The sequence below is a fragment of the Pelecanus crispus genome, chromosome 9, assembly GCF_030463565.1.
Source record: "Pelecanus crispus isolate bPelCri1 chromosome 9, bPelCri1.pri, whole genome shotgun sequence".
Classification (NCBI taxonomy): Eukaryota; Metazoa; Chordata; class Aves; order Pelecaniformes; family Pelecanidae; genus Pelecanus; species Pelecanus crispus.
In genome coordinates this window covers 37415497-37429255 of record NC_134651.1, presented here as the reverse complement: position 1 = coordinate 37429255, position 13759 = coordinate 37415497, and the positions used below count along the sequence as shown (strand labels likewise).

The window sequence follows — 13759 nt, the reverse complement described above, 5'->3', positions numbered from 1 at the left end:
GGGTTGGAAGGCAGTAAGATAAGACGACTTGTGCTATTCCTCTCAGCCATGGCTTGCTGCTTCAGGCAGGGCTAGGTGCTGGTGCAAAGGCACCATTTAGGATGGTAGTATGGGCACTGGAGACTGGACTCACCACTGGCTATGCAGGTGCAGGTAAATGGGCATTGCAGGATTTGTATGGAGAGTCTGACACCCTGTCTCTGCAAGGGTGGGGAAAGGTGCCCAAGTGATGATGCTTGCCATTGCTTGCAGAAATGCCTAGTCCTTAGGGCCAAGAGCCTCTATAGAAGGGCTCAGTATGCAGGCACGTGCTTTGCCCCCCCAGGACAGACTGGGAAAGCAAAGTGGATGCAGTGAGAGATTGCTCAGGTTTCTAGAGTGCTGGAGGAGCTTCCTTTTTCTGTCCTGCTGTCCTCTCTTGGGGTGTGTGACTGTGGGGAGCACCCAGAAAATTGCCATTAGAGCCTGGTGACAGGTAAGCACAGGCCCTCAGGCTGCCAAGTATCCAGAGTTGCCTGCTAACTGGATCAGAAGGGCCCTCCTTTTTCATGCCTTCTGAAGCTTCTCTTGGTTTGTTCTCCACCCATCAGTTGCTATTCAAAATCTCCCATTCTCTCTCTTTGCATCCTTACCTCCATTTCCCACCTCTTTCTTCATTGTTTCTTTTTGTTTCCTCTTTTATTGACAATTTCAGAATAGACCATCTCTTCTGACAGCAGCAGGTTCCTCAAATGATCAGGTGGTGGGTACAGCAGGGTGGGAAATAAAGGAGAAACCACAGGGATGGGGGGAGATGTCACAGATTCAGGATTAAAGCATTCCATTTTAACTTAGATACCACTGCTAAGAATTTGATGGTTGACTTCAGTGCTTGTTGCTCTGTGTGTGCTCTAGTAGTCATGGTTACAATTTTGTATCTGAAGAAACAAAATATTGTCATTCAGGTGGTACTCAGGTACTGGAAGGGACTGGCTTCTTAAATTATTTTTTTTGTGCAGGCACCCCCCCAAGTGTGGTGGGGGAAGCAGTGTATGCTGAGCTTAGCAGGGCAACTGGATTAGTAGGAGACTGCTGCTGAGTCAGAGGATGGTGAAAACTCTGGAAATGCCCTTGCTTTGCTCGAAAGGGGCTTTGGCATCTTGAGGGAGACCCTTGGCTGAAGCTGAATCCTGTAATGTATCCCAGCTCTTTGCTGCTTAAAAGGCAAACTAGTTGTACGTCCTATAATAATGTGTTGAAGAGTGTTTTAATACTGGTATTGCTTGGGGTCTTGCAGGTGTTATCCACAGATGTGAAAGGTGAGGTGAAGGGGGAACTACCTGATTTAAATAAAGTGGTGGTTATTTTAGCTAGCCCTGGATTGGTTGTCAGCTGTATGCACCCCAGGTTTGACTGTTAACTGTACCTGTAGAAAGGCAGTATGCCCCTTCCCGTGTCAAGGGGACATTGTCCCCTTGAAAGCACTTGCAAAGCAGTAATGCCCCATGCTAAAATAAGTAATTCAGATTATATAACAAAGAGTGTCCTGGTAGAAGCTCTAAAGTGTTAAAGATGTGCTGAAAAACTTATTTGGGTGCAGTAGTCTTGAATTAGATTAATCTTGGACATATGTTAGTCATTTTAGTTTCTGTGAACTTTCTGCTCTTTCATAGTGGAGCCACTGAGAATAAAGGTCACCTAGTATCAGTGGAAATGCTTCCATATAAACCTCAACAGGCCTGTTTTGGGTCTGATGCTACAGGTTAGCTGGGGCAGAACAGATGCTTTGGACAGCTACGGATGCCCTCTAGCATGTTTGCATTTTCCTGAATACGGGGTACATCTGTTCTTACTGAGGAGGTTAATGTTGCAGGGAAGGTGTGAGGTGAAATATGCTCCATAAGTGGAGCAGTTGTCTGAATCCCTGAAACTGAGACATGTTAATTCAGTTCAGATCTGCCAAAACAAGATGCAAGTGACAGACCTTTGCAAGTCTTTGCTTGGCTACTGTTCAGGCTTCCTGCAGCTGGAATAAGGAGAACATGAAGGAGAGATAACTGTGGTGGGATGGAAAGGGGAATGCCTGAGACAAAGGGAAATGAGACATGGTGAACCTCTAGGAAGAGAGGCAGTGGCTCACTGTGGCAAGCAACTTTGTCCTAATCCAAAGAAGCTTTCCTTCAGGAAGAGATCGCTTGATCCCTGGGGGTTCCATCCATTCATCTTGCTCTTGACAACTCACCATTTCACTGGCCCAACTGCTCCTACCTCATTCCCCTTTGCCGCTTCCATTTGCCTGTAGACTCTCCTGATACTTGGCAGTGCACAGGCCCCATAGCAATGCTCACCTGGTTCAATAAACTAATGGAATGAACCAAAATCTCACTTCTCATTTTGCCTTGTGTTTTCTCTCTTTTCCCCTTTCCTTCCTTCTCTTTCCTCCTCCTTCCTGGTCTTTCTCTGCTTTGCTTTCTTCTTCCTCGTTGCTTCCTCCTACCCTGCCCCTGCCATGCAGAACGGGTCTCTTCACGCCTGACCTCGCTTTTGAAGCCATAGTGAAAAAGCAGGTGCAGAAGTTGAAGGAGCCGAGTCTGAAGTGTGTGGATATGGTAGTGAGTGAGCTCACATCCACCATCAGAAAGTGTAGCGAAAAGGTAAAGAAACAAAAAATGCAAAGAAAGGTCAATGCCCACCCCCTTCCCACACACTTCCATGCTGTTTCTCCACACAAACCCCAGGAAACCTAGTGAGAGAAAATGGATCTGAAGATGCATCTAAAGGAGAGCAGCAACCTGCAGGTATAAGAGCAGTTTAAAAGCAGGCCAAGAGAAGTGGGCATCAGCTGATGGGGGTGCTACCTGAGAAGTGAGCTGGGATCCAGTAGATTGCTTTAGCATACCCTTTTGCTCTGTCTGGCTCGGTGGTATTCACCTCAGTGTAGATCAAACCCTTTGCAAGCCCCGTTTGCTGTGCCACTGGCTGCGCATTTGGAACATTTTACTTGTGGTTTTTTTTTTTTCTGGAACTTGTTTATCTGGAAAAATCCAGATAACCTAGAAAAAGGTAAAAAGCCAGAAAAAGACCTTGCATCCCCACAGCATGAGCAGTCTGCAGGTTTCATCTTGTCTGCAGAGCTATCTTGAGCAGTAGCATATACAAAATAGTCGATTAAAAGTTTGAGGTGCAAGATGTTCTGCAAGAGATATTCAGAGTCAACAGAAGATTACTGTCCCAAAAGGCTTGGGGAAAAGCTTTTCCAGGCATTATACCCTCTGCATCATTCTCCTGCTGATCCTCTCGCTCCATGGACTATGCTCAGTGGGAGGTAGTGTGGATACTTTTCCTTGTATGCTGTGAATTATGGGAGGTGAAGCCTTAGGCTAGCAGAGGGCAGCATTAGGTGGAGAGGGAAACTGCCCTGAGTGACATGGAGGGTGTCGAATGCTGCTTAGAGGCTGGGGCAGGAGTGGGTTCGTTTCCCAGGCTGGCTTCCTCCAGGAGGGGGCACCACATGCCTCCTTAAAAAAAAAAAAAAGGCAGATGTGGCAATTAGTGTTAAACTTGCTAGTGAGGGGCCAGAAATGTGTCTGTGTCACAACAGAAGTATGTTCTGGGACCTGAGCTGGAAAGGGCTGTTTCATGAGTTATTTTAGAACTTGAAAATTAACATTCCCTTCTTCCAGGGTTACAGCCAGACTCACCAACATATACCCCTAAATTGGGAAAGAAGGGAAGCTATGAGTTCAGAGTGAAGGCAAGAGCTGAGCTAATGAGGTCTAGGTGTACTTAGGCAGAGGTGAGCTCTATTCCTCTGTTAAGGAGACATCTTTGACATGCTCTGAGCTCTGCCCAATCTATTTCTTGCAGTGTCCTGCTGTTGCCGGATTGCTGTGGCAAGGCAGATTAACTCCTTTCCAGCCTGTTTCTCTTGTGGGTTTTTTATTTTGGTGGGTTCAATTGCTTAAACTGTTTTCTGTATCTGGCTGGAGATATCTGCTCTGGGTGGGGAGGGAGGAGGATCATGAAAACTCCAAGGGTGTTGAATTCCAGTTTCTCTATTGGACCAAGTCATGAGAGTGACTGGACACTTGCTCTGTGGATTTTAATCCGTGATATGGTGGAAGACCCTGTGAGGATGTTCCAAGGTGATGCAAGGTGATAGTAGCAATGACATTGTAGGAGACTAATGGCTGTAATAAAAGCTGGAAAGGCCAGGGAGGCAGATGTTAGAGATGAGAAATAACTGCCTGAATGATATCTAGCAATAGTACTGGAAAATAAAAGGAAGGTTTTAGTAATGCTTAAAGTCAAATGCTTACACATAGTGAGAAGCTTAATCTTGCCTGTATCTCCCTCTGAAAGAATAGAAGGTAACTGCCAGACCACTTAAGATAGCAGCCAGCCTGAGATGGGTTCTGATGGCATAAGGCAAAGGGTAGTAACTGCACAGGGGCATTAGTTGATTTGCAATATTTATCTTGCATGTTATAGCCCTAACTGCTTGACATGGACAAGAGCATGTGCTATTAGGGGAGGCATCTGGAAAAGGCTACTTTAGGACTGAGGCTAATTGTAAGGTAATACCCAGCTGGCTGTGTTGTGGACTGATGCTGCCTTACAGATGACAAACCCAAACCTTTAAACTCGCTGAAAGTCTTCCTGCAAGGCTTCTTGAAAGAAAGACCACTTGGGCTAATACCTCTTGAATTAGCTTAACAGTCCTGTAGCCTTGGTTTGTTGCTGTCCTGAACTATTGTGTGTTATTGTTTGTGTGCTGTCACAATTATTTCATTTCACCCCAGATGGTGAAGAAATTTTTGTACGTGCAGTTGATAAAGCTGCATAGATGGAATAATCTAACACTATTAATAAAGAACACAGAAGGAGGCAAACCCATCTGTTTGTTGCATGCTACAGAAGTACAGCTTTCCTGTATGAAGAGATTTGCAGTTGACTATCTCTTGACTATTAGACAAAGTTGAGGGGCTGAAGAGAAGGTAGCTGTTCAGAGTTGTTCTGACTGGCCTGATTCTGAGCTTCTTCCAGTTGGTTAAATGGAGAGTAGCTCCAAAATCACAGAAAGCTGGTGTAAGCATGCAAACCCTTACATTTAGGAGGATAGTGTTCTGGCTAGCGTTTTTCCAAAAGCAGGAACCTTCTGTGCCAGACTGCACTGCAGCATCTCACAAGTATAGGAAGGTCTTGCAAGTCAGCAACGCTTCAGCTAAAAGTTGATCCTTTGTGTGCTGGCGAGGACTCCTGGAATCTGCAAAGAGGGGAACTAAGGAACATTGGGATAAATTGGTTTTCAAAGAGGGCTGTGAGCTTGTATTTTGATTGAACAGGCAAATGCAGCTAAAACAGGACTGAAAATCCACCTGAGCTGGGACATGATCACAGGCTGACAGACTTAACCCCTTGGAGGGTCGCCTGCTCTCCTGTCTTGCAGAGTCATGGCATTTCTGGGTGCTGTTTGTACTGCTGGTGATAACTCCTTGCCCCTCTATGCCCTATTGCATGTTTCCTGGTGGTGTGACATCCTGTGGCTTGTCTGTGTCCTCTTTCCTTGCTTCCCCTGTGCACGCTTGGGGTTGGAAGCTCATGCATGGGGATTGATGTTGTGAATTTATTTTTGCACATGAATGTTGCTGGATGACCTGGGTTCTGAATAAACCACAACTTGTTTTGTACTTTGTGTGCCTTTGGACTGGTTGGGAGTGGGGTGGGGAGGTTTGTGTTTTTGTTTGACTGGTTTGTTTTTTTTAATTTGAAGCAAAGAAGCTGAGACTTGCTTAGAGGTTTTCCAACTTCCTGTTTTTCTGTTTGACATAACTTGCCCATCTATCCTTTGCCAACCCCCCAAAGGAAACAGGAAGCTTTGCCTGTGTGTGTGTCTCTGAAGCAACCAGCTGCCTGAACCACAAAGATCATGGAGAACACCCAGTTTGTGCTTCCAAGACAAGGTGGTGTGGAACACTAATTCCACTTGGGTTTTTTTCCTGCCTCTGTAGGGTCATTGGCATTCAAAACAAACCACACACTTGAAAATAGGCAGCGTCAAAGCTAGTCCTCAATTTCAGTTCCAGGCTATATTGCAACTTGCTTGACTTGCAAGGGTGCTGAAAGGGTTTGAGACTAGTTGTAGTCAGATGTTAGGAATATTGTTTCTGGTTAGAATAGGATCTGGCTTCCAGTAGTGGTGCTGCACACTTTGAGCAAGTTCCTTCTAGCATGTTACAATTGCTTATGTATACAAAACAAAAGGCCAGACCAGTTTAAGAAGCAACTCTTATGTAAATTGGAGGAACAAAACAAATGCAGTACAGATCCCGTGAGGGGATATAAAATAGGAAATGCTGTTTGACATTATAGTCGAATTGGAGGTAATATTAAAAAAGGGGGGAAATGATTTCACAGGGGATAGGTGAAGTGGGGAATAAAGGGCTGGATCCTGGGTCTGAAGGATTAATTTCATTTGACTGTGCTGGGCCTGACCTAATAAATGTACAGTTACTGCTATTGAAATCACTAGAGGCTTATAAATCGAGGCAAGTAGGTAGATGTTGTGTGAAACCCAGATGGCTTTAAGGTTGCTCATTTGGAAGGGTTTCTTATGTATGATCTTGGTAGATATTCTTCTTTTGAACCACAGCTAGTAAAGTCCTTCTACTTCTCTGTCTGGGCAGGAAAGGATTCCCTCCTTAGTAATGTGGCAAAAAGTGTGGTATACGTGTGATGTGAATAATAGACCTCAACTATATAATCCTGCACCAACACAGGTGGAGAGCAGGTAGAAGCAGCTGGGTGCCCAGAGCACAGTGTTTCTTGAAGACATGTCCCCTTGAGTTGGTCAGATCCTCTGTCTCCGCTTGCAGATGTTGACAGAGAGGGCCAGATGCTTTCACTTAGTGCCTCAGCAAATGGGGATTGAAATCCACTTCACTTCCCAGGGAGACTTCCCATAGGATTTAGCAGGTTATAGCATTACTTAGCTTACTACAATTTGATGCTGAACAACTAGAGAAATTGATCACTTGTTGGGGTTTTCCCATTAAAGTGAAAAGTAGTATGTTTGTCAAGAGCCTCATGCCAGGAAGAATGTGGTGGGTTTGGAGCAGGTCTCTAGGCAAAGGTTGCTGCAAGAGTGAAAAAGGCTTTTCTCTGAAGCCCAAAGCAAGAGAGAATGAACTTTGCCCCCAGCAGACCTTCAGGAACTTGGAAAAAAATCCGTCTGCAAGTCCAGCTTTCTAGAGCTTCCCTTAAAAAATATCTGATTGCAGGGTGTATGTGTGCATGCGTACATGGGGGGCTGCTCCCCCCCATTATACCTCCCTTTCCCATGTGCACGTGTTGTCTCTCTCTTGCAGCTCAGCCAGTACCCTCATCTGCGTGAGGAGATGGAGAGGATTGTTACTACTCACATCCGTGAGAGAGAAGGCAGGACTAAAGATCAGGTAGGGGATCGGGAGTGTGTGTAAGAGGGGAGATTGGGGGGGGGGGAGGGGGGGGGCACCTTTGAAGGGACATAGACTAGATGTCTAGAGTGGCCTGAGCCAAAGGGTGCCTGGCTGCAGCGGGGCTGATCAGATGAACAATGTACAGGGCTCTGTCTGCAGTGTCAACCACTAACGTCTGTCTTGCTCTGTCTGTGCCTCTGTTTGGCAGGTCATGCTTCTAATAGACATCGAGCTGGCTTACATGAACACAAACCATGAGGATTTCATTGGCTTTGCCAAGTAAGCACCCACATCCTATTGCCTCCTCTTCTCTGCATGAGTTTCCTGTGGCTCTGTCCTATAGCTGCTCCAGTAAATGGGTTGCAAAGGCCCTGGTGCAGATGCTGTGGTCCCAAAGTATGGTTCAGCTCTGAGTATTGCTTGCTTTTCAGTGGCTCTGTATTGCAAGGCTGGGGAGGAGAACAGGGATGTGTAGAAGGGGGATTTAAGAGTATGAGGGCTGTGTTGGGGGGAAAAAAGCAGAAGCAGTGTAGGGTTAGTGATCCAAGTGTGGTTCAGGTGGGAGTGAGAAGATGAGTAGACCAGGCTGAGACAGCAGATGGAAATAGACTGGGTTATTAAGGCTTGGAAGTCAATGGTGAGGTGCATGAACTCACTGTAGCAGCTATCTGATGGGAGCAGGATTCAGGTGATGAAGAGCCTGAGGGGTTTTGAATGTCTCTGCTGTTGTTTTCAGTGCTCAGCAGAGGAGCAGCCAGATGAGCAAGAAGAAGGCAGCTGGCAACCAGGTAGGCCAAGTTCTATCTCCTTCACTGCTGCAAGAAGGACATGTTTGCTACCTGGAAGCTACCAGGTGGACAAGTGCTGGGCTGGATGCAGCAGTGCTCTAAGTGTTTTTTTATTGGTTTTTTTTTTGTTGGTGGTGGTGGTGGTTTTTACTCATCAAACTCTGTTTATACCTGGAGGATAGTGGTTTAGGCTCACTGCAGTCAGGAAGAACTGAGCATGTAGCAGCAATGGAAGGAAAGTGTTGTAGAGGGAAATGGATGCTTGATAATCAAGATCTGATCTTGCTTTTCTGGTAGAAATCCCTATTAATGTTCTATAAATCCCTGTTTGTTCAGCCCCTTCACTAGCTGTGCTAACTCTTCTATTGAGGTCAGGGTTACAGGACACTAGGTCTGAACTGTTACAGTACAGAATTCTTTTCTAGTTGTCTCTCATCAGTGGTATCTACTTTCTGGAAAGGGATTTCAAGAGAGTTCATGGACTCTTTTCTGGAAAACTTCACTGGAAATACTTAAACCCCTGTACAGGGAGACAAAGGGTGATTATAGCGATGGTTGCACTGGGTATGTATGAGAACACATCCATGGGAGGAGACAGCAGTGGCGGGGAGGAACTTGCGGAACTGTATGGAGCGTACATACAACTAAAAAGGGGCTAATGACACCTTCTCCCAGATTTGCTGGGAATGTGGCAAGGCTGTCTAGGCTAGAAGATCTTGTAGAAACAAAGCCTTACAAGCAGCTTCATAGAGAATGGAAGCAAATGCTTTTGCTTAGTCTTTTTAAAGACATGCACTCCTGACATCCATCCTCTTCATAACATACTTGACCACCTTTCCCTGCATGTAAACATGCAGACTGTTTCAGTACTGTTGGCCAACCATCCATTTCATGGTATCTCAGAGCAGCTATAGGGAACCCCATCCTCTGCAGTATACCTTATAGAAGAGCTGAGTGTAAAAGTGCAAAGGGCAAACTCTGGATCTACCTGTAAAGCGCTTTGGCTTTCCTGTTAGCAGATTTTATTTTGGGATGGGGGTTGCTTTTGTTAACACCTGGGGTAAAAGATTTGCTACCAGCTTCCAATTTATTTTATTTTATTTTTGAGCCTCTCTTCTCCTGCTCCAGCTTTCCTAGTAACAATCTCTCCTCTCTTTGCTCCTCTCCTGCTCTCTGCTCTGCTGCTGTTGCTATGGTTCCCCTTTGCAGGATGAGATCCTGGTGAGTAGAAGGCCACTCAGCAGGTTGTGCTAATGAACATTAATGTTGCATCTGGGAAGGCAAGAAGAGTGCATAGACAAATTATTCCCTCTGCTGCTGAATGGGGAGAGGAGGGCAGCTGGCAGTAGACACAGGTGAAGCAGAAATGAGGTGAAAAGATAGTACACTGAGGAAAAATTCAGAACTGCTGGTACATCTTGTGAGTGGGTGGAGATAAAAAGCAGTGATCCAAGGATGTGTGGTTCTGTTTCACTGCCCCCTCCTGTCCACAGAGAGAATAGGACTATCTCGGCCTTAACAGTAGGCATGAGGGTGAATCCAGTGCTCCTACGTTTACCTTTATAGGGTAAATTGACAATTAAAAGGATTGTGTACCTCTGTGGTAGGGTGCTCACACAGTGCAACTTGGTAATATGCAGTGCAGTTGCATGGTTTTTCAATACCATGTTGTTTTCAGCAAGCACATCCACACAACAAGGTACACACGCATAATGCATGCGGATGTTTTTGGTTGTTAACAGTGCAGTAATACATATAAAAGCTAATGCATTTAAGGTGACACATACTTGCATTTGATTACTGCATGTGTGAGGCTCTAAACCAGCACTTAGTGAATTGGAGTTCTGTAGAGAGTAATAGCCTGGCTTTGTTACAGACTAAACTTAAAGGAACTCGTTTTGCCCTAAATTAATATGACTAATCAAATACCTGGGTATGATGAAGTCCAGGGTACTAATTCCAGATGCACCGTTTTGTTCTGTTATACTTAGTGTCTCCTTTTTACTAAACTCAATTCTTTCTGGGTTGCTTGCTCATCTCTTCTTGAACTGGTTCTCCCCACCACTGAGTCTGGTGAAGCACTCCACGTGTGCAGTGTGCCAAAAGGTGTGCTGGTGTCCTGGTTTCCTCTAGGCATGGCCTTTTCTGGGTGTGTTGCTGTGATCCGGTGCTTGTAGGTTGTGCCGGTGTCCGAGGCACTCCTGATGCAGTTCTTCTGCATCACTTTCCCCTTGGCAGAGGGTATAATGCACAGCACTGCCAGGTTCCTTCCTGTGTCCTTTTTATACTATTCCTGGCCCTTTCAAGGCAAAGACCTTCACTGGCCAGTTGAGTGGGGGGCTCCTCTGGCAGCAGCAGAGAGCACGGTGTTCCTCGTCTTTCCATACTACTCTGTATATGGATACCCTCTGATCTTTCCTCTGTCGCCTAAGGCCAGGCTTTTAGGGCCCTTGTTAATGTTCACTGCTTCCACCCCCTTAGGTCATCCGAAAGGGCTGGCTCACCATCAACAACATTGGGATCATGAAGGGTGGCTCCAAGGAGTATTGGTTTGTCCTGACAGCAGAGAACCTCTCCTGGTACAAGGATGATGAGGTGAGTAGCTTAACTCTGTGACTTGAGACTCGGGCATCTGATGAGGATAAGGCCTTCGGTTCACTGTGTGTTACAGATGTATTTCCCAAGTACTGTCTGCAGCTTCTGACACAAGCTGAAACCATCCTTGGGCCGGGTTCCCTGGGGTCTCAGCACTGCTGAGCGTTTCTGAATTGATGCGGACGTGGCTTCTTTGACGCACAAGGAGTAACATCTGTGCTTGAAGCCCTGGCTCAGCAGAAAGTTGACAGACACTTGGAATGAATTTGACCTTTGTCTTGCTGTGGCAGCTGTGATCAAAGGTGACATGGGTTAGTTCCAAGACTTGGACTTTTTGGTATTTGTGGGGCATCCATGATTTTTCTGAAGGAGTATGGCAGAGGTTTTCATGCATCTCTCCTGGCCACAAGAAACAAGCTATCTCCTCTCTGAGCATAGCAACAGGAGCTGTGGAGCTGAAGCTGTAGCTCAGATGCCGGCTCCTTCTGACTTTGCATAAATTACTTAACCTCTCCAGGATTCAGTTGTTAAGTCTGCAAAGCAGGAGTGTCTTTTTTTAATGTTTTTATATTGAACATGCCAGTTAACATATTGCTTGTAAAATTATTTGAATTGTGTATGGTTAGAGTACTGCTGATCAAAAGTACAGTGATGTGTGGAATATCACTGATAGGAACAGGGACCTACTCTGTGGAGTTGCTTGAAAATCTTGAGTATTAGGAATTCTGGCATTGTGCTGTGGTGTCTTTCTGCTTCAGTGGTAAATAATATAATTGGACAGAATTGTCTCAGCTGAAATTATCACTGTCAAAAGTGTGTTGCTTCCTGTGCAAGAGAAAGGTAGATATGTCTTTTCTGATTACTTTGAAAAGGGAAGGAATGGCTGGATGGTTTTGGTAAGGACATGATCAAAAGGGTTAGCCCCACTCAATGTGCTGCGGGATGAAAGATGCCTGATATGATATAGTCATGCATTCTGAGTTGATCAGGGTTTCTGATAGCAAATAAAGAAACTGCTCTGCCCCTTACTGTGGTTTGTGTCCCTCAGGTGTTCTGAGGCACACAGTAGTGTGCCTGGGAGCTACAGCTAGGCCTGGCTTCTTGTCTAGTTTATATCAGTGGGCCTGTTTCATTCTCAGCAGGTGGAAATGATGACAAATATGTTGATGAATCAGCCTTTAAATATCACTTTCTGCATGGAGACTGCTGCAGTGCTGCTATGGATGAGCAGGCAGCAATTTCCTAATTAAAGAACCAGGCATCGAAACATCTTTTGCTAAATCAGTGTGTCTCTGCTGTAAGACCCCTGACCTTTGTATTCAGGGTTGCTTGGGGAGGCTCCACTTTCCTCTAGGTTGCATATGCAGGTCGAGTGGTTATAAACATCAAGTAGTTTAATCAAAGCCAGCTGCTACATCTGTATTGCAGAGATGATCAGAACTCCCTGTTCTTCCTCAGGGAGTGGGAGGGAGGGCTGCAGTGGGGATGTGTAAACTGTTGATAGATTCCAGTTGCTTGGGGTGGGGATTGTACCTCCCTTCCCTCCTGAGGGAGGGCAGCCTTGGGGGCCAATAGCAACTGGAGGTCTGCACCGTTTCCCTTCTGCATAGCAAGAGGTAGAGCTGCCTAATGAAAGCAGTTCCGGGCCAGCCTTGTTCCCTTAAACACAGGAGATCCAGCGCTGATGAGGTCTGAGCAGCATCTGAGAAAGGAGCCTTTGTCTTCAACTGAGTGGGAGCAGGGGGGAAAGGGAACCATATTATTTGCTTCCTCCCCAAGTTCAACTCCTTGATCACTGGCTGTTGTGAGAAAGGCAGCAACTTTGACCTGGACTCCATAGCTGAGTCAGGCTAAAAGTTGGTGCAGTTGAGGGGCAGCTTGGAGAGCCTTGAGCATGGGGATTCATATCCCAAACCTCAGTCCTGCATGGAGCTGGCTCCATCCTGAAGAGCTGTCTGCAGTGCATGGTCCTCTGTCAAATGGTTATTTTTGCATGTCTGGCCCAGACCTCTCCTTCTCCACCAATTCAGGAGGACTCCAGTCCTCTATGGCTCCTGAAATGTTCTCATGTGTTTTTAAAGGCTGTACACCATGATTGTTCTTCACTTAAGCTCCAGGAGGAAGGGGGAGGCTTTGTCTGCTCCACCCTGCACTTCTGTGGGCTCTCTTGTCCCAGTTCCCCTGTGCTCTGGCAGCTGTCCAGAGGGAACAAGGAGGGAGCTGAATCTGTCTTGTGCAGATGGAAGTACTGGTGGCAGAGCTGTGGGTGATGATGGGGGAAGGAGCAGGGTGAGAAGGTGTGCAGTGGGGTCAGGGTGAAGATTAGGCTAGTATTTCTGGAGCTGGGGGAAGTGGGGGCACAGCTTCTCCCTGCCTTGTCTTGCAAGCCAGGACCCAGAGTCTGCAGAATGAAGACATCTGGACCCCATTAGTGAAATACCAGTCTTTCAGCAATGCTGGTGTGTTTTTCCTCTGCCTCTGAATAAAGGAACTGAAACTTAAAATGTCTTAAAGGGCCCAGCATTACATGTTAGCAGGGATATATGGCTGTTGATGCTCTGGAGGGGCCTGAAGGAGTGTGCTGGGGAATGGGAGGGGAAGGAAAGAGCAGGCCAGGCGGGGGTGGAAAGTTGGCTCCCCACTCTGCCTTGTTGCCAAGAGCATGTGTGTGTGCTCCTGGGCTCTCTGTTTTTCTTCCTGTCTCCTTTCAATGAGTCAAACGCTGGCCCCATGGTAGAGCGGCCCCACAGAAAGCTGGCCTCCCAAGACCTGGAGACCCTTCTGAAGTACCTGCACCTCCTGAACCCTGTGGGATTATGCAGGAGGCCAGCAGTGGAAGGGAGAGGTGGGGAAGAGCCTGCTCTGGCTGCTGCCAATAGAGAGAGATTTCCTTGCTCAGCGAGGCCACAGCATCCTCAGGGCTGGAGCAGCAGCACAGCA

At 46.4% G+C, this 13759-nt stretch overlaps 1 protein-coding gene across 6 annotated transcripts in view; it reads left to right on the top strand.

Annotated features, from left to right (window-relative positions):
• Positions 1–13759, top strand: part of DNM1 (dynamin 1) — a 69757-nt gene that overhangs the window by 34582 nt on the left and 21416 nt on the right. For 4 of the 6 annotated variants that reach the window (XM_075716012.1, XM_075716011.1, XM_075716010.1 and 1 more), the window contains exons 11-15: positions 7347–7433; positions 7645–7715; positions 8173–8224; positions 9434–9445; positions 10706–10819. In XM_075716012.1, the coding sequence (XP_075572127.1) occupies positions 7347–7433; positions 7645–7715; positions 8173–8224; positions 9434–9445; positions 10706–10819 (336 nt within the window). Of the gene's footprint in view, positions 1–2494; positions 2634–7346; positions 7434–7644; positions 7716–8172; positions 8225–9433; positions 9446–10705; positions 10820–13759 lie in introns of all 6 variants that reach the window. The other 2 variants (XM_075716013.1, XM_075716015.1) reach the window with 1 other exon arrangement.